The 20,860-nt window shown below is 38.2% G+C and overlaps 2 protein-coding genes and 1 pseudogene across 27 annotated transcripts in view; 1 reads left to right on the top strand and 2 right to left on the bottom strand.

Annotated features, from left to right (window-relative positions):
• Window positions 1-20,860, top strand: part of GIN1 (gypsy retrotransposon integrase 1) — a 78,840-nt gene that overhangs the window by 24,414 nt on the left and 33,566 nt on the right. For 9 of the 14 annotated variants that reach the window (XR_006204377.1, XR_006204374.1, XR_006204372.1 and 6 more), the window contains 4 exons: window positions 2,280-2,428; window positions 3,052-3,290; window positions 4,504-4,673; window positions 9,588-9,669. Coding sequence is in view for 1 of the 14 variants with exons in the window: in XM_042944620.1 (XP_042800554.1) it covers window positions 71-180 (110 nt within the window). In the remaining 13 variants the exon portion in view is untranslated. Of the gene's footprint in view, window positions 1-70; window positions 304-2,279; window positions 2,429-3,051; window positions 3,291-4,503; window positions 4,674-5,849; window positions 5,989-8,445; window positions 8,540-9,587; window positions 9,670-16,295; window positions 16,466-20,860 lie in introns of those variants that run through there. The other 5 variants (XR_006204367.1, XR_006204373.1, XR_006204371.1 and 2 more) reach the window with 5 other exon arrangements.
• On the bottom strand, window positions 11,308-12,673 carry LOC122223666 (annotated as a pseudogene).
• Window positions 18,132-20,860, bottom strand: part of PAM (peptidylglycine alpha-amidating monooxygenase) — a 274,620-nt gene continuing 271,891 nt past the window's right edge. For 5 of the 13 annotated variants that reach the window (XM_042944532.1, XM_042944533.1, XM_042944536.1 and 2 more), the window contains 2 exons: window positions 19,612-19,668; window positions 18,132-18,956 (listed from right to left, as the gene is read on the bottom strand). In XM_042944532.1, the coding sequence (XP_042800466.1) occupies window positions 18,775-18,956; window positions 19,612-19,668 (239 nt within the window). In that variant the 3' untranslated portion in view covers window positions 18,132-18,774. The remainder of the gene's footprint in view (window positions 18,957-19,611; window positions 19,669-20,860) is intronic. The other 8 variants (XM_042944534.1, XM_042944537.1, XM_042944545.1 and 5 more) reach the window with 2 other exon arrangements.

Here is a 20,860-nt window from a genome sequence, read left to right as displayed (position 1 = left end):
TCAGTGTAGATGAAGTCATATTGGAGTAGAATGGGGTCCTAATACAATATGACTGATGTCTTTATAAAAGGGAGTAATTTGAACACAGACTCAAGAGGAATGAAGAGGAAGGCAGGGACTGGGCATATATCTTCTACAAGCCAAAGAATGCCAGATTACCAGCAAACCTCCAGGAACTAAGGAGGAGGCATGGAACAGATTCTTCCTCACAGGCCTCAAAAAGAATCATCCCTGTTAACACCTTCATTGTTGATTTCTAGCCTCCAGAACTGTGAGGCAATAAATAACCTTTTTTATACACAACCCAGTTTATGGCACTTTTTCATCGCAGCCCTACCAAAGTAATACAAATACCTAGCTAAGTTATTTTTTATTTTCCGAGGGCTATTGAAGGTTTTGTTTTTGCTTTTTATTTTTTTTCTTTCTTTTTTTTTTTTTTTTAAATTTTTTTTTTCAACGTTTTTTATTTATTTTTGGGACAGAGAGAGACAGAGCATGAACAGGGGAGGGGCAGAGAGAGAGGGAGACACAGAATCTGAAGCAGGCTCCAGGCTCTGAGCCGTCAGCCCAGAGCCTGACGCGGGGCTCGAACTCACGGACCGCGAGATCGTGACCCGGCTGAAGTCGGACGCTTAACCGACTGCGCCACCCAGGCGCCCCGATTTTTTTTTTTTTTTTTCTTTCTTAATATAAGTTCTACACCTAGCATGGGACTGGAACCCATGGCCCCTAGATGAAGAGTTGCATGCTCCACTGACTGAGCCAGTCAGGCACCCCCATTGAAGGTTTTTGTATAGGGAGGTGTCATGATCAGAAATACATTTTAGAGAGACTCCTGCCTGGGTGGCTCAGTTGGTTAAGCATCCAACTTCAGCTCAGGTCATGACCTCTCAGTTTGTGAGTTTGAGCCCCGCGTCGGGCTCTGTGCTGACAGCTCAAAGCCTGGAGCCTGCTTCAGATTCTGTGTCTCCCTCTCTCTCTCTGCCCCTTGCCTGCTCACACTCTGTTTCTCTCTCTTTTCAAAAATCAACATTAAAATTAATGATAAAAAATACATTTTAGGAAGTTTAATCTGATAGCTAATAAAGGTTAGAGGAAGAGAGAAGAAAAGAATGGGGATTATTTGATACAGTTTGGCAGTGATGAGTAATGGGAACCTAAACTGTTAATGAATAGAGCATATTTTAAGATCAACAGAATATCCCACACATTATGTATGAACCTTACTGAACGGTGATATGATACGGGAAATAGAGACCTGAGATACTGTAATTACTCATTTAAGAAGAAAGATTAGGGGCACTTGGGTGGCTCAAGTTGGTTAAGAGTCAGACTTCAGCTCAGGTCATGATCTTGCTGTTCATGGGTTCGAGACCCATCTTGGGCTCTGTCCTGACAGGTCAGAATCGGGAGTCTGCTTGAGATTCTGTCTCCCTCTCTCCACCTCTCCCCCACTCATACTATGCTGTCTTTCTCTGTCTTAAACATAAACATTAAAAATTTTTTAAAAAAGGAAAGATTAAATTATGTTTAATATGGGCTAAAGGATATGTGATTGAAGGAAGAAAAAAAAAAGAATCTGGGGCCCTATACCATAGACCAATCAAATTCCGGGTAGGAGTCCAGAAAGAAATCTTAAAGTATAGTCCAAAATAGTGATAGCTATCATGCTCCTCCCATCAGCAGAACAGGGTTTGTGATGATGTCATATTGGGCCCTTGATGGTTAATATAATGGTCAAGTGTCCCTTGCTCAAATGAAATGACTTTCCTCCAATGATCATCTCATTCAAAATCAGCCTCTTTTTCATTGTAACAAGGTAATTAGTAATGAGTCATTTATGTTTTTAATTTATTTATTTTGAGAGAGAGTGTGAGTGCAAGAATGGAGGATGGACAAAGAGAGAGAGAGAGAGAGAGAGAGAGAGAATCCCAAGTAGGCTCCATGCTGTCCGCGTAGAGCCCTATGTGGTGCTCGGTCCCACAAACTGTGAGATCATGACCTGAGCTGAGATCAAGTCACACGCTCACTGACTGCCACCCAGGCACCCCAAAAGTCATAATTACAATTTCTAGACACTCTAAAAAAAATTCTGCCTTCCCTAACTAATTTATGATCAAACTGATCTTTATCCTGTGTGCATTGATCATGGTGGGCTACACTATGCTGTGTGTACGAACGAACCCAAAAATCTTAGTGACTTAACACAATGAAAGTGTTTCTTAGCTACATTCTTGGTTCATTAAGGCCTTGGCTCCATTTTTAGCCTCACTCCCAAGAGACAAGCTGGTGTAGCCTCACCTGTGGAATACCGCCACCACGGCAAGGGGAGAACATACCCAGCACCATGAAGAGCCTTGCTGTCACGTCATGCACAACCTTCCATCTCCAATTACGGTGGTCAAACCTAGTCATACACTGCTAACAGGTACAAGTTTCTTTTTGTGGCAATGGTACAAAAGTCCTAAAGTTAGTGGTGTTAGTTGCCTAACTGAAAATATTAAAATCCACTGAATTATACACTTTACAAGGGTGATTTTATGGTGTGAGAGCTACATCTCAGTAAGATTATTATAAAGAGTCTAAACCAAAACTTAAAAAAAAAAAAAAAAAAAGCTAGCCACATGGCCACACCTGTAATACCTAAGGATAGTTTAGTACAGTCCTATATTCCTGGAAGGAGGAAAACTGAAATAGTGGTGGCTAGCTATAATAGCTGCCTTGTTTACCTTTGTTTATAAATTCTATTATAGGCCATTTTGATGACAGTTATTTTTACTTCCTGATAAATAGCCAATACAAGCTAGTCATATAAGCTGCTGATTTTATTGCTGAAATCTCAGGATTCTAATGTAGTCTAATTTCAAGTACAGATTATAAGTAAGCAAATATACACAAAAAATAACAAATTTTGTATGTGCACAGTCTCATCTCTAATGTTTGCAGGACTCTCCATGAAAATGGAGGTCCACATACCATATGCCTAAATAATGAGAAGTTATAAATCACACTAACAAACTGTTCCTACCTTGGCAAACATGCCTTCTTAAGGTTCCCAGAATTCTCGGACTCCTCGAGCCCGGCACTGATGAGCAGCAAAGCAGGGCGAGCTGGACTCAGCTCTCTTTGTCCCAACGCCGTCCTGTCCCAAGGACAACCCACCCCCAGCTCCTGCAGGTGTGCTGCTTCAGCGGTCCAGACATTTGGAATGTGCTTCCCAGCTTCATCCACTGTCCTGGGATGGACCAGGAAGGCCTTGGACCAGGAAGGCCTTGGAAGAGGTTCTCCAGGTGAGGAGGGACACGTCCCCAGTTGCTGTGATCTTACCGTGTGGGGAGGGACATATGATAGAATGGGACAGAGCCTAGCTCTCAAGCAAAGGGTCCAGGGTTGGAGTCCCTCTTGCCTGGATTTAAGGGAGGTTTTCTATAAGTATATAGTAAAGTTTTGACAGATGTCCAGAAATGTCTTTATGAGGTTTTGTATGCCACCTTGTGGTATACACTTAAAAACATGTTATAGGAGGAAATGGAGATGCTGGACTATAATAAAACAAAAATATATTTTAAATGAGAATAATATCTTTGAAAAGTTATTTTTAAATTTTGCTTAATGGTTATTTTTGAGAGAGAGACAGAAACAGAGTGCAAGCTGGGGAGGGGCAGCGAAAGAGGGAGACAGAGAATCCAAAGCAGGCTTCAGTTTCTGAGCTGTCAGCACAGAGCCCGCCACAGGCTCGAACTCACGAATTGTGAGATCATGAAGTCGGACACTTAACCGACTGAGCCACCCAGACGCCCCTTGAAAAGTTATTTTTAAATATCATGATTAACCTGTGAAGTGTAGAATTTTCTTATATGACCGTCTTAAAAAAAGCAACTCACTAAGATTTATAAAAGAAAACTTACCACATGGTTAGTTATCGGATTCATTCATACAATAAAAAAAGGTATGTATTTAAAAAAAGTGGGGGAAGGCGTACCTGTGTGGCCCAGTTGGTTAAGCATCTGACTCTTGATCTCAGCTCAGGTCTTGATTTCAGGGTTGTGACTGCATAGAAAGTTTTAACTGTTTTGTTCAGAGCTCTACAAAGGACTGTGCCACTTCCATTGGGAGTTTCTAACTCTAATAATTAAAAGCAAAAATAAGCATTTAAAAAGCAAACTTATTTCAAACTTGTTTTCTACAAGTGCATCTGTTACTAAATGGGAAATGCTAGCTTCGTGCAGTGTTAACAATTAATGTTAAGCAGGCAAAGATCAATTCAGTGTCATCAAATTAAAAAGTATCTAAATTGGTAGCTTGCTCTGAGCGTGAGGCCCAGGCAAATGTTTCTTTTGCTTCTTCTAATCCCTCAATGTTCTCCTCACCCCCTTTCTTACTTCCTCATGCCCATTAATGCTACATCCCTTGTGTACCCACTCACACCTTGTTTAGAAGTTAAGTAGCCCTGGGCCTGGGGGACTTCCCTTATCTGACCACCCAATTATCCAACCTTTGAAGGTCCTTGTGAGGAGCACACAGAAGGAATTCCTTAGTCTGCTGAGTAGCTGGAGGAGACCAGAAAGCCAATGACAACTTCATTCCTCTCCCCTACCTCACAATGAAACCTCTGTTAGTTCTGAAAGGTCTCAAGAATTGAAGTGGAGAATGGAGGAGAAACTAAAGGAAAGGTAAGTCTGACTGTAATCCTTGCCTTGTACTATTTTCATATAGTGGTAGAGAGAAAAATACTAAATGGAATGGTTCTCTTCCTCCAATATTACATGTTTCTATTGCATCATAGTACAAAATCTATTGTCTCTGGGCTTCTGAGCAGTATTTTATACTGGGTTTTGCTCTTTTTATTTAGAATTTCATCCTTACAAATATATATATATATATATATATATATATATATATATATATATATATGAAACACACACATATATACACATATTACATATATATTCATTTTTCAATTTTATGTGGTACATAAACAATGATAAAATGATCATAGTGGTGGTTTATGTGACTTGGTCATAGCTAGAAGTAAATTACTGGCAAATCTGCCTATGCTTTCAGAATAAGACTTAGAGTCAGACCGCTGTTAAGCCATACTGATCACAAATTATGTTGAATAATCACTAATTTTACCTGAGGAAGTTAATATGTTATGGGTTGAAGAGGTAATAGCTTCTTTTTTATGTAATGTAGAAAAAACATATAAAATCCAGAAAAAAGGGGCGCCTCGGTGGCTCAGTCGGTTAAGCGGCCGACTTCGGCTCAGGTCACGATCTCACAGTCCGTGAGTTCGAGCCCCGCATCGGGCTCTGTGCTGACCGCTCAGAGCCTGGAGCCTGTTTCAGATTCTGTGTCTCCCTCTCTCTCTGACCCTCCCCTGTTCATGCTCTGTCTCTCTCTGTCTCAAAAATAAATAAACATTAAAAAAAATTAAAAAAAAAATAAATAAAATCCAGAAAAAATACAAATATATTAAAAACCCTAAAAATTCAACACCCAAAAAGACAACAACCCAATTAAAAAATGTGCAAAGTACTTGATTATGCAGTTCCCAAAGAAGATATACAAATGGCCAAAAAGCACAGGAAAAGATGCTCACTTAACATCTTTAGTCATTTGGAAAAAGCAAGTCTAAACCACAATGAGATATCACTTCACATCTCCAAGAATGGCTGTAATAATTTTTTAATTGAAAGTTACAAATGTTGATGGGAATATAGACAAATTGGAACCCTTGTACATTGCTAATAGGAACGTAAAATAGTGCAGCCCCTGAGAGAAACAGTCTGGTTGTTTTTCAAAAAGCTAGATAGAATTACCATATGACCCAGTAATTTAATTCCTAGGTATATACCCAAAGTATTTGAAAGCTGGGACTGGAAGAGATACTTCTACACCAGTGTTTATTGCAGCATTATTCACAATAGCCAAAAGGCAGAAACAACCCAAGTGTCCATCAACAGATGAATGGATAAACAAAATGTGGTATGTACATAGAATGGAATATTATTTAGCCATCAAAAGGAATGAAGTTCTGAATAATGCTACAACATCATTGACCCTTGAAGACATTATGCTAAGTGAAATAAGTCAGACAAAAAAGGAGAAGTATTGTATGATTTCAGTTAATGAAATAGAAGAACGGGCAAATTTATAGAGACAGAAAGTAGATACTAGTAGATACCAGGATATACGGGAGGGGGAAAGGAGAGCTAATGGTTATTGATTTTAGCATTTCTGTTTGAAGTAATGACAACATGTTGGAAATAGATAGTCGTTGCGCAGCATTGTGAATGTAAGTATACCACTGAATGGTGTACTTTAAATGATTAACATGGCAACTTCTATATTGTATATATTTTACCATAAAGTTAACATGTAACATACCAAAAACTATTGAATTATTCACTTTAACTGGGTAAATCATATGGTATGTGAATTATGTCTCATGAAAGCTGCTTAAAAAACTTGTGGGATACAGCCCAAATTGTCCTTAGAGGAGAATTTATGACTTACGTGCCTATCTTGGAAAAAAATAAGAGTTAAAAAGTAATGAGCTTAGCATTTAATTTAATGTGATGTAAAAATAACAAGTGAATAATCCTAAAGAAAATACAATAAATGAAATCATGAAGATAATAGATATTAATGGAATAGAAAATAAACATGTAATGACATGCACTGAGGGAAGAGTTAGCAATCCTACTAAAACAATAAATCTAGGGAATTTGTAAATAAATAATACTGTGAGGTAAAAAGGGTCAGAACCAGATATGAGGCATATATTTAAAAGATAGAGGGTGTCACAACTTTGTTTCAATAAATTTAAAGACTTAATAAAATGGATAAATTCTAAAAAAATTTAACTTGCAAAAGTGATTTTAAAATAATAAGCCAGATGATTTTTCCAAAAGTTTGTAACAAAACATAAAGAATACATATTATCTTATATAAATTATTCAATCTAGAAAAACAGAACACTCCTTAAATCTTGGCATGAGGGTAGAAGAATCATGATATCAAAATCTAAAAAGGACAGAATAAGAAAGGAAAATAACAGGTTATTCTCTCATAAATAGAAATACAAAGACCTCAAAGGAAAAAAAAAAAAAAAGCAAACTGAATGCAGTGACCTATATAACAATATGCAATATGACCAATTGAGTAGATCCCCAAAATTCAAGGTTGGTTTAATGTTAGAAAAGCAGTTTGTATAATTAACAGCTGCACTTCTAAGAGACATAGCAAGAAAGAGATGAAACACAAAAGATAGTTATAACTGAAAGAAATTTAAGGAACAGTTTACAGAAGGATTAATGGAACCCATAACAGATACTTGGACAGCCTTTTGGTGACTAACAATAGCCAGAAACCTCTAGGATTGAAAGGGCAAAGGCAAAGAGAGGAAATGCTTAGCGAGAAATGGAATTATGGAAAAGGGTTTAACCATAAGTCTTTGTAGCCGTAGAGGAATGTATCCTCTGCCAGAACCATAACAAGTCAGAACTGTGACCAATGAGGGCTACCACCCTCCCATCTCCTGGTACTGCCTCTCATTTGTCAGCCCTCATGAAAAGCCAGTGGCAAGGGAGCTTGGGGATGCAATTAGTGAAAATAAGCCTCAGAGGGAATAGAGCAGTAAAGGACAGAGAATGGATTTGGGGTGTTCGCTTTGAGAACAGCCAGCTAAGCCATATGATCAGAGGTAAAAAGGAAAGTTGTATAACCATCTAGTTGACAAAGTTCTGCAAAGGGCTAATTAGATAGTAAGTATTTTTAAATTTGCAGGCCACGGAACTACACATTTTGCCATTGTAGTATGAAAGCAGCCATATTGTACTTAAACAAGTGAGTGTGGCTCTTTTCCAATAAAACTGTATTTACAAAAAAAAAAAAAAATTGTTGGCTGAATTTGGCCTTTGAGGACAGTAGTTTGTAGACCCTGTATTTAGTAGATGGAGAAAAAATATTTGCTGAATGTTAACATCCATTTGAAATTTAAAACAACAACAATAACAAAAACCTCTTGGCAAACTCAGAAAAGCATTTCCTTATCCTGATTCAGTATATGGTGTTAAGAAAAAAAAAGCCTATAATAGGCTTTATACTTAATGAAGACAAATTTGCAAATATTCTGTATAAGATCATGAACCAGACAAATATCACTGGTTTTAATTATTGGGGGCTCTAGCCAGTATATTAAGGCAAGCAAAAAGAAAGAAAAGTCATAACAATCAGAAAGAAACTAATTTTATTTGCAATAGAAATAATTGTCCACATAAAGAACTAATATAAATCAATATGAAAAAAATAACCTAATATAAAAATGGGCGAAAGTCTCCTACTCATAGGAGAGAAAAGTAAAAATGAATAGCTCCTGCAAATATCTTTTGTTTGCCCCTATATACCAACTTTACATTCTTCACCCCATGCTTCGTTTAGGATCCTGGCCTCAGCAGCGTTCTCATCCTCTTTGACATCCATTTGGATTCAGCCAATGGGGATACCTGGCAGAAGATCAGGAGAGGAGAGTGAAGTTGAGATATTTATTCTCCTTAATCCCTTCCTCACTCTAGCTGTTTCTTCCAACCAAAGTTTCCTGCTTCATAAGACTCTATTCCTCTAGGTTTCCAGTAACCTTTCCCTCCTCTTATCCTTTTGGATCTAGGAGTAGAAGCAGCTCTATTGCTGACAGTCTGGATTCACCTACACTCCATGAACATCTTTGTACTTAGTTCCTTTGATTATCCTAACATGTCATTTGTTCCCTCTTCAAATCCTGATACAGTTGATCAGTATATTAAAAGATGCTCAATCTCATTGATAGCCAGAAAAAAAATGCAGATCAAAACCATTATTAAAGATGATTTAAAAACTGCCATATTGGGAATAATTAAAAATCTCAGCAGGGCTGTAGAGCAGACAATACAGTTATATATAGTTGGTGAGTGTATAAATTGATACAACTATTTCTGAAAAACAATTTAGCATTCTGTAGCAAAGCTGAAGATGCACAAGTCTATAATGCAGCATTTTGCACCAGGTGCTGTGTTCATGAATGTTTATAGGAGGATTTTTTTTTTTTTTGCAATAGCAAACATTAGAAACACCATAGCTATCCATCAATAGAATGGATAAATAAATTGTGGCATATTCATACAATAGAATACTAAGTGGCAGTGAAAATGAATAAATTACAGCTACATAAAAAAAGCATGAATGAAGTCAGGAACACAATAGGGAGCAGAGAAATCAACTAACAGAAGGAGGTGACACATGAGCAAAGTTTTGAATAAAGTGAGAAAAGGAGCCATGTGTATACCTGGGGGAAGAGCATTCCAGAGAGAAGGAATACCAAGCGCAAAGATGCTTCAGTGTTTCTGTGTCTGTGGTTTTGAGGAATAGTAAGGGGCCCAGGAGACCTAGAACAGAGTAGTAGGGAGTATAACAGAAGATCATAGAGGCAAAGTGGTAGAATAAATTGTTTCAGGCCTCATATTGACTTTGTTTTTAGTCTGAGTAATATGGGAACTCACTGAAAGTATTTGAGAAAAGTGACATGATATCAATTCTTATTTTTTTAGATAATTACTCTGGAAGCTGGATTAAGAATGGACAGAGAAAGGGCAATGGAAGACTGGTTATGAGGCTGTTGCAGTAATTGAGGTGAGAGATGATGATGGCACTGGTAGTAATGGAGGTGGTGAGAAATGGCTAATATCTGTTGTATTTTGAAGGTAAACTGGATTTGCTGACACTGGAGGTGGATGTTTAGAAGAAGAGAGAAATCTATGATGACTCTAAACTTTTTAGGCTTGCATAACTGGAAAGATGGAGTTGCCACTAAGATGAGGAAGACTAGGAGGAAGAGACTTGGGAAAGAAAAGAGAAGTTCAGTTTCAACGTGTTGAGTTTGAGATGCTTATTATACATTGACGTAGAACTGTTGGGTAGATATTTGGATAAGAGTCTGGAATCCAGGGGATAAAAATTCAGCATTCATTTATGCACAGTTCAGAACTCTCCAGAATAAAACTTTAATTAATATGTTTCCCTTTGGAGAGGCCAAGACATTCTCTTTGCTGCACTTATAGTTGACCTGCCACATTTCTTGTTAATCACTGCTGAGGCAGCGATCCAAAGCATCTGGTGACTGATTGTACATACTCTATGGCATTATTTATATTACCTGGCAGATCAAACAGATGCTCAAGCAAGTTTTCTAGCTTTATGAATGATGGCAGCAGAGCATTTGGCCCCCTTCCCCCTTTTGATGGATACAGCTGATGCTAACACCACATTTAAGGGACTGCAAATAAAGCTTGCAAGTTCTCAAAAATCTCATCCTCATCTTTCAGTACATACTGAATGAGACAGAGCGTTGGTCTTAGCAATAACATATTACTTTGCAATCACATAGTACTTTGTCTTTGCTGAGGAATTTACAATCCAGTGTAATTTATACAGAATATCACTTTTCCTATTTTTACCTCAATTTTCAGTTGGAAAACTGGAGAGAGAACTTTTTTTTTCCAGAAAAAGAATCAGAAATTCTTAGGAATATCTCCTATCCTACCTCACAAACTTGAGTTATTAGCCTTTAATTCTAAATCTTCCTTTGAATTCTTGTCATAACCTAAAAGTCTTAGCATAGTGTATAATTTTACTAAGATACCTAGATTGCCAAGGTCATTGGGATACAGGGCTTTACTGAAGCAATATGACATTTCAGTTAACTCGGAGGAGAAAGCTGTGTTTGGCTCCATTGGTAAAGAGTTTTATTCCAACTGTGATGAAGGACTGGTCATATGTGAGTAGGGAAGATGGAATGGGCAGTGAAGGTAGTGAAGGAGCAGAAAGCTGAATGCTTTCTGTTCTCCTCCCACACATACGCAGCTCTTTCCATAGCTAGCTTCACATCTCTCCCTACTGGAAGGCCCTCTGTCTTTTAGGTTTTGAATCTCACGGAAAGAGGCTCCCTGAGTTGAGAAATCTAAAGTAGGCAATAGATCTACCTGATGGTGGGATGGGGACATACAGCAAGAGGAAAACACCAGGCAGAGAAATTCTGCTGTGGGACACAGACTTCCACATGCAACAGAAACATTCCAGTATCTGTGGGTCTCTCCCTAAGCAAGGAAGGCTGTGTCGCAGGAATGTCCTTGGAGAAGTGTATAGCACTGGCCTAAGCAGGACATCTATAGGGTATTTTCACAAGTGTAAAGCTAGGGAATTACTTAGTGAGGCGCTTGGCTGGGGTAGGAATGATTCAGTATTTGAAGGAGCTATGACTCAATTTTGGAAGACATGGAGGCATTTCTCCATGGCCCACCTGTGATCGGGAGTTTTCAGGCTTTGAGGATGGACGTGGTTTACTGGGTTTGAATATGATTGCGTGTGTGTGTGTGTGTGTGTGTGTGTGTGTGTGTGTGTGTGTGTGTAAAATTAACATACCATAAAATTCACTCATTTAAAGTGAAAATTCAATCATTTAGTATTCATAGAGTTATGATTTTACTCATTTAATGCAGAAACTTTAATTGTAAACAACTTGAAACCAGCCATTCTGAGGGGTAGCAGGAGAAAGCCACCTGAGAGAAATACCTGCCAGTTGCACTCTAGTATCTTCCCCCTTTTTGGCCTGTTCCTCCACAGAATCCATGCCCACCTCTTCTTCATCTTTCTCCAGAGCTGCCAGGTTCTTCAGGGCCTCAGAGAACTCCCCTTCATAGATGCCTTCTCCCATATTCACTTTGCTTACATGAGATCATACTTTTGGTTCAGGGAGGCCCAGACCTCAGCCATGGCAGTGGTGTTGCACAGTATGCACATAGTCTGCTGCACTTTGACCAGGTCTCCCCTGGGGATGACAATTGGGGGGCTGGTAGTTGACCCCACTTTAAATCTAGTTGGGCAACATCCACAAGCTGGATGGTGCACTTCATCCTGATGCTGGTAATGGCTGTGTTGACATCTTTGGGACCATGTCCCAGTTACATGCTACAGACGACGTATTGCTTCAGCAAGGGTCATACTTGGCAATCTGATTGGCTGGCTTGCAGGCATTGGTGATCTTGGCCACAAGCAGCTACTCATCATAGGCCTTCTTAGCTGAGATGCCTGGGGATTGGTAGCCAGTGGAAAGTGGATATGGGAACAGGTTGTTTGGGAATTCTGTCAAATTCACATTCAGGGTAGTGTCAAGTTGCTGAGAGGTAGTGATGGTGGACACAATCTGCCCAATCACATGAATGAGATTGGTATATATGGGCTGTTTAGTATCTAGGTTGTGTCGACATATGTCATAGATGGCTTCCTCACTGACCGTGAAGGCACAGTGAGAATGATCCAGGGTCGGGTGGGTGATCAGGAAGGAATTGTGGTGATCCACCGTGACTGTGGAAACCTGGGGGATTGGCAACTTTGAGTTTGGACTTCCTGCCATAGACTACCAAGAGCTGTTCCATAAGCAGAGGCACAAACCTAGAGCTGGTGCTGCCCCTGAAGCTGTGGAAGATATGCAAGTCCCATAGCCCTGTACACAGATCCACCAGTTTTCAGATCAAGTCTAGGTCAGTAATCTCCTTGCCAATGATGTCATGGCCTTTGGCATAATTACTGGCTGCATCTTCTTTCCCAGGGATCAATATTAAGCCCCCAACTTTTTTACTTTTATGGACCAAATTTTTATTTTCTCTTATTTCTTAAAAGTAAGAAAATGATTTTGAAAGACATTATATATGTTTATTTTTGCCTCAAGTGCTCACATTAAAAAAAAAAATAGCCAAACAATTTCATGATTTTCTGTTCTCTGGTGACTGCATTGGCAAAGAGGACATGGGTACTGTCAGTATCTATGTGACACCTGATGTTCCAGATCTTTTCGAATACCTGGATGTATGGCATGATGTAAACATAAAAACTGGATGACTAGTACCATTTTAAGTTGTTCTTGAAGACACAGGCATCATTCACTGAATAGCCCCTTTTATGAGTGCACAAATCCATGCAAATTTTTTGTTTTACCACCAGATGTCAGCCATTCACTGCACTGGTAATAACTATCCTGAAGAACTCTTGATGAGAAATCTATGTATGTGGATGTCACCTTCATCTCTCCCTCTGTCCTTCTTTTCCTCCTTCCCGCTATGACTGTCAGTCAATAATCAATTGACTTATTATATTTTAATTAGAATGCACATATCTCTTCTAATCTATCTAAATAATGAAAGGGAGGGGCGCCCGGGTGGCTCAGTCGGTTAAGCATCCGACTTCGGCTCAGGTCATGATCTCACAGTCCTTGAGTTCGAGCCCCGCGTTGGGCTCTGTGCTGACAGCTCGGAGCCTGGAGCCCGCTTCGGATTCTGTGTCTCCCTTTCTCTCTGCCCCTCCCCTGCTCATGCTCTGTCTCTCTCTGTCTCAAAAATAAATAAAAACATTAAAAAAATTTAAAAAACAAAAAATAATAAAAATAAATAATGAAAGGGATATATTAGATATTTTAAGAAAACTAACATGATTTAGAGTTTAAATATTATCATATACAAATGTGAAAATGACACTAAAATGTTTTTTAAACTTTGATCTGGAATTCAGGCTCTTTTTAGTCCAGGAACTTTGGGACCAATGCAATATTTTGCAGCCTTTGTTTCAGAACATACTTTCAACTGTCACCCAGAACTTTTGCTTTTTTGGAATTTTTATTAGATACTTGTTGGTATTCTGAAATTATATTCTTATTGGAAGAGTATCAACTACATATCGAACAAACTATGCAATATTTGATTTTTAGAGAAGCCCTAAGGTGATTAAAAAGCTAATTAATTATTGAAGAACGATGTAGAATTTTTGCCCACCAACAACTTCCATTTAATTTTTTTTCTATTAAATGCCTTCTTGAGTATTAACATATAACTTCTATGATCCCTGACTACAAACTTTGTCAGGTGTGTTGCTCTACTTCAATCACTGAGTTTAATCCAATGATTTTATGCTTTTTGCCCTTCAACATTGTGAGCTTTTTGAGGTTTTGGGAGTTTGGCAAGTATCTATTGATAAATGAATTTTATTCTCTAAACTTAGAGTACAGCTAGCCTGTAGTGGACTGTTGGTTGCCTCCTTAACAACCATTTTCTTCTACCTCTCTTTCCTGTCTGAATTTTGTTTCGGTGTCTAGCACTTCTCTTTTGGAGCCATGAGACTTAGGGAAATTTCATCCCATCAAGCTTCATGCATGGGCCTGAGTGGTATAAAAATGATCCCATTCCCTTTGCTAAGGATTAGCTCAGAAATGACCATGGCCATAGAAGGTCCAAGGAAAATTTTTCCTCACTTTCCTCACTCCTAAAAGAGTGAACTATAAGGGCTGATGGATATATCTTTGTGAATCTATTGTCATTCCTGAAGAAGAAAATACTAGTGTTACTGTGTTTCTGAATCCTTTTGGCGGAGTGATATAGATATGGGGAATGTAGGGGAGGCTCTCTCAAATTTTCAGACATCTACCAGAGATATCTTTCATATCACATAGAAAGAAAATTCTAGAGTATGAAACCAACACAGAGGAAAACAGCTGCAGGGGAGAGAGAGTGTGTTAAGAGAGAGAGAATGAGAGAATGAGGGAGAGACAGAGAGAGACAGATCTGATGATAGTTTTTGTGTCCCTAGATCCTCTGTTATGAAATAATGAGCCAAAAAATTTTGTTCTTATTTAATTATAACCCAGTGAGGTAAGAGTTTGATAGGGGAAGTCTATTTAGGCATCCGGAAAAATGTCTAGAAGCTGGAAGGACAGTAAGGGCATGGCCATTTGAGAGAGAAGTCAAATGTGGCTTCTCCTTGGAGTGAGGATGATAAGGAGAGTTGGCTTCTGGGCCTTTTGCTCTATAGAGACCACATATTTGAGCAAACGGCTTTGTGTGCCTAATAATTTGTTTTAAGGCTTAGCTAATCCTTGTAGGACCGTATTTCCTGTAGATGGTCCATGAAACACCTGGATCCAAATCACCAGGGGTACTTCTTAAAGATGCATAGATCTGGGGCTCCTGGGTGGCTCAGTTAAGCTTTGATTTTGGCTCAGATCATGATCTCATGGTTCATGAGATCAAGCCGTGCTTCCTGGTCCGTGCTAATAGAGTGTACCCTGCTTGGGATTCTCTTTCTCCTCTCTCTCTTTCTGCCTCTCCCCCACTCACATGCACTTTCTCTCTCAAAATAAATAAACTTTTTTAAAAAATGCAGAGATCTAGGCCCCGCTCAATGTAGTGAATCAGAAACTCTGGGAATGGGACCAAGAGTTAGTCCTTATAAGTAGCCCCAGTTGATACTTACAGTTGCTGAAGTCTGAGAAGTATTGCTATAGGCTACGTTAACTTTGACATCGACTTTGGGCTACTAAGTAGGTGACAGTCTGGGGAATAAGCCCTAAAACCAAGTCTGTGGCTTCCCTTATCATTCAGCTACTTAAATACTCAATTTATATAACATTTGAATGAGAGTTTAAAGATACATGGGAATTTTGAAAAATAATATGCTGATTTAATAAACTAAGAAGATGGGGTACCTGTGTGACTCAGTTGGTTAAGCATCCAGCTCTTGGTTTCAGTCCAGGTCATGATCTCACGGTTCATAAGTTTGAGCCCCTTGTAGGATTCTATGCTGACAGTGCAGAGCCTGCTTGGGATTCTCTCTCCTACTCTCTGCTTCTCCCTTGCTCGTACATGCTCTCTCAAAATAAATAAAACTTAAAAAAATTAATATATTAAAAATTATAATAAACTAAGAAGAAAGCTTAGAACAAAAGATTTTATGCATATGATAATTCAGAGCCAAATCAGTGAATGAGTGTTCTTTTACGTCCCCCAAACAATAGTATCTGGATAATTTAATGTAAAAAAAAATCAAAGCCCAGCTGTTTCTCTTCGCCTTTTTAATAAGTCAGTTATACCTATTTTAATTATCTAATTTAAAACAATGAACAATTGAGGTATTCCGATCATGGTACTAATGGTTAAAATACCTCAGACCCTGTCTCCTCTGTCCAAACATCTGTAAACTATAATTTATGTGCAAATATAGCTATCTACTTGTAGTAACTGGCAAAGTTGAATAGCCAATTCTCAAAAACAATGGTTTTCAACTCTAGATGCACATTAGAATTACCTAGAGAAATTAAAAAACGTGACTTATACCAATGTCCTACTGTAAGTCAACTAAATCAGGCTCTCTGGAAGGAGTGCCGATTTTTTTTTTTTTTTTTTTTTTTTTTTTTTTTTTTTCCTTAAATTCCCCAGGGGATTCTACTGTGAAGCCAGGGATGGGATCCACTTCTTGAGACGCTTCCCAGGCAGTGCATTCTCTGAGTGTCTCAGTGAATGAAATTCAGCTAAGAACAATAATCAATGGAGAGATTGCTTGAAGGCAATGCAGTTCATTCATTTCTAGTCTACCATCTTTAAGCCAGGTTAGTAGAATAAGGGTAGTGTACTAGGACGGGTTTATAATGCCCCAGATTTTCTTTTTCTGTATCTTCTTTTTTATAATGCCATTTGCTTATATGAGATATAAGATGTCACATGCTATATTGAGGGATATATGTAAGAACAGACTTGCAAAATGTATTTGTCTACTCTGTGGATATTGTTGAAGACTTGACTCACACATCTTGCTGCTGTCTTTCAGAAGATATTTGGGAACAAGTTTTTCTGTCCTTATAATTAGGAATTCTAAATGTTTAATGGATTTATGAATTATATAACTAATCAAGTTTTATTTAATGAGCTGCTAGAAAGCTTAGAGCCAACGTCTTGGCCTGAGCAGGTGTAATAGGAACTACTCTCGTATTAATTTTTCTTTTTATCTTTGTTCTCCATTTTTATCTTTGTTCTCCATTTATCTTTTTCACCTCCTTATCATTTATCATTTTTATTTATTTTTTGCATCCATTGAGTCACTGTAAACTGTTTAGGAATAAGATTTGATGTAGGTAACATTTAAAAAAGCAGCTAATAGAGCTGATGATCAAATATTGCACCACAAAATATGACCTTAGTGCAAGTCAACTAATTTCCTCAATGTAAGCAAACTTGAACAGCATCAAAGTCAACCTATAAAACATGTGTCTTGGTGGGGGCGGGGGGGGGGGTACTGGACTAATTCTGATGTTGAAATAAAAATATCTTACATACTGTGAACAGGCACATATACCTCAGAATAGTGTTATCATTCTACATTTACATGTTTACCAGTATGCACTGAAAGGGGCATAAAGGAGTGGGCAAAGGGAGGTAAATATATCCTTATTTGAGAAGGAAGATAAGAATAAAAAAAAAAAGGTGAAGCTTCTATTTGGGTAGGATGCCCAAATTAAGCTATACCAGGAAGGTGAATATATGGGAAGTAATAAATCTTTCAATCAGATCTTCTTTGGTGTATAAGAAAAAAATCTAGGTTATGTTAGATTTTTAAAAACAACATAGCTGGAAGACATTCTAATTAATATACTTTTTTTGCAAAGCACTCTATTGTTTTCACGATGAGTCAATTAAATCTCTAATGTGCCACTACTAAGATGCCTGGATTGCAAATACAGGCATTTTGAAGAAAGGGTTCTAGAGTCTGATTATTACACAAAGAAAAGTGATCACGTTCTTACTAAACTGCATTGATGAATTATGAAAAAGATGTTATAAAAGTAATTCATAGTTCCTGTAAGAGATGAATATTCCCATGAATACATGGAATTGGAGTGAAATTATTGTTTAAAAAGAAAACTAGTAGTAACCTATATTGATGGGTCTATTTGCATATGTAACTTGAGACACAGGTTTCCTCTTAGCTAGATCACCTTTTATTAAATTATTTACCTCCTGATTGATACACAGGCAAAACCCCTCTTTAAATTTAAAAGAGAACCTGGATTTACACATGTATGTAAACTCTGATGCTGGTTTTTAATTTATATCAGCTACATAACAAAATATCATCTTCATTTTAATACAATACAACACATTTCTTTCTGCTGAAGACATTGGGTAGTTTTCACTATATCCGTGGTTTGTGTAATTATTACAAAAGTTGTATACAAAACCCTGCAAGTATGCAAAAATTGCAAAATACACTCTGACAGCTAATGCTCTGAAAACACTTTATTACACAAATTACATTCAGATTCTGAAAATAGTGTTCTAACAGTGTAACCATCTAAAAATAAGACATCCCAAAAACACACCAACTGAAGAAAATTAAAAAACGAATTTAAATACTTTTTTTTCTTTCCCTCATTGCAATATAATGTTAGTGATTTTAAAAAAATAGGAGATTTAGCAGCTTTGTCCTCATGTAGCACAAAGTTTCTCTTTACTGCCACAGGCTGAGAATGCTGAACAGGAAAGGCACCAAAGACAGACATAGGCAATGGAAGTGCTATTGGGAAAATACTGTGTTCAAGCAGAGAATGGGGTTATTTACATCTACAGAAAAGTCTCAAAAATGTAAATAAGCAAAGCTTCCATCATTAAATTAGTAGTGTGATGGAAGAAGAGGACCATTTCTCTAGGCTATGTTCATATAAAGACAATGGCACTGTTATGAACTTTTAGGAAACTCCTCAACTAGAAACAGAAGCCAACTAAAAACAAATGAAATAAAACATGTACAGTCCCACATAGACTAGTACAGTTTACAATTAAATACGCAAAACTCTAAACGTGCTAAAGGGAAAGGAATCGGGCATTCTTGGAAAATCTCATCAACCTAAATCAAAGCCCGTCTTCAGGAGGAAGAAGGTGAGGGCGCAGGCAGAGGTGCTGAATACTCCTCTTCCGATTCACTTCCATCATCCTCCTCTTTCTCTAGGTCACTTCCCTCGGTGCTAAGACGGTCAAACCCTTTCCGGCTGTAGCCTTTCCGGCTTGCAAAGAAATTTCCGAGGTTTAAGCCTCCACTTCCCTTTCCTGGAGAAAGCACACAGTGACATAGAACTGATGGAAAGTTTGCACAAATGATTCTCGGTGTACTTGTAAATTCTTAAATGGTAAACACATTAGATATTGGGATGGGAAAGGGTAGATATTAACAACAACAACATAAGTGAAAGAGATACTTAACCTACAGAGTCAGATATTACTTGTACTGATTTATTAAAATAAATAAGAAAAAAGCTCCCCAGGATTATGTGTTTCTGTAGGATTCTTTAAGATTCATTTCCCAGCTCCTGCTTTTTCCAGGCTCTCTGGAACTGGGATCCCTTGAGGAGCTCTTCATTTCAATGACTATATGAAAAGGTCATCTTCACTATGACAAGCACTGACATGCTGACAGGAGTGAAAGAAAATTTACTGAAGACAAATGAAGCCAGATAGATAAAAGGCAGGGGAAGAGAATTAAATATAGAAAGGCAAGGTAGAAAAAAACGAAACTGGGAAATGTGCTGCCAGCGCCACATACTTCAGGTTAGTTTACGGTTTGCATTCTGTATTTAACATTGCTGTGCTGCACATGAGTTTACTTTTCAGAGAGAGTATGGGAATTAGATCCCTGCTCTGTAAAGGACATGAGCGTGTTGACTCTGAGCCACATGTGAAGGATTCTGAAAGGTCACAGGCATACCTCTAAGTCTTCCGAGCACTCTTCCTGAACTTGCCTCAAGTTTGTGTTCAGAATCTGCTAGAAAAAGATGGCACATTTCAAAATGAGTCCCAGTCACCCTCCTCAACCATGGGCTCAACTTTCAATACCGAATCAGAGGTTCATAAATGATTAAAAACAAGGCCTGTGTTTGTCTGTAAGCAATTCTAAGGGGGAAAAAAGGCGATATGTTATTGTGATGTATCTGAGGGCCAGAGCTGGGTTCGACTTCAATGCTGTGCAGTCTCAATAAATTACTTCTTTGAGCCTCAGTTTTCTCATTGGAGAAAAGAGGGATCAATGATAATTCCCTACCCATCTGCAAGGTTTAGATGGGATACTGCATGTGATGTGGTTAGAACAGTGCCTGGTAGCTACACAGTAAATGCTCAATAAATATTAGTTATTTTTATTAGGACAAAATTAAATTACCAAGAGTTTATAACAACTTGGGAAGCTTTGGTTATTATAAATTAGGACTTTTGTCTTAGGCTTTAATCTTTCTATTAAGCACAGTACATGTTGTGCTTGAGACAGCCTTGGATTCACGTACATCATTTCTTCTTTGTGTAGGACTTAACTGAAGGCAAGGACCTGAAACACTGAATAATTTCAGTCATAAAAGTGACCCAAACTCTCCCTTGGAGCTTCCCATCTTCCTGATGGATGGACTTTCTTTCTTTATGGGGAGGCAGAACTCCCAATGGACTTATTTTTCCCTTTGCTCTGTATCTGTCTGTACTTTTTGTCCTGACCTCCCCTAAGGGCTACTCCCCTAAGGGCTGTAGACAGGGAAGTGAGGCTTGGGGTTCTCCTATGAAGCCTCTAACCAGGAGTAGAGGCAGCCTCGAGGAAAAAGCTAGCAAGCAGATGGCAGAGGAAAGGTAGAAGAGTGGGTGTGGAGAAAAATAGGCAAGAAGGGAAGAATCTGATTAAGACTGTTAGAGAGCCAACAAATTAGATTGTAAGTTCTATAAGGATGCAGGACAGCCTTTACTTAGCTGGCTTTGTATTCCCTGTGCCTACCACAGTGTCTGATGTGGAAGTGACATGCAATAAGTATGTGTTGAATAAATGGAAGGTCTTTTATGAGGGTTACTAAAAACTCATTAATTGGACAAGATCTATCCAGAACAAATGCTGAAAAAAGGTGACAGGCTGATCTACTTTTAGAATTAAATGTATTATATGGAACCATATAAAACTGCAATATTTCCGTTGAATATTTCAA

The sequence above is a fragment of the Panthera leo genome, chromosome A1 (assembly GCF_018350215.1).
Source record: "Panthera leo isolate Ple1 chromosome A1, P.leo_Ple1_pat1.1, whole genome shotgun sequence".
In the NCBI taxonomy this organism is placed as follows: domain Eukaryota; kingdom Metazoa; phylum Chordata; class Mammalia; order Carnivora; family Felidae; genus Panthera; species Panthera leo.
Note: the sequence above shows the minus strand (reverse complement) of the source record. Positions and strands in the feature narration are given on the sequence as shown.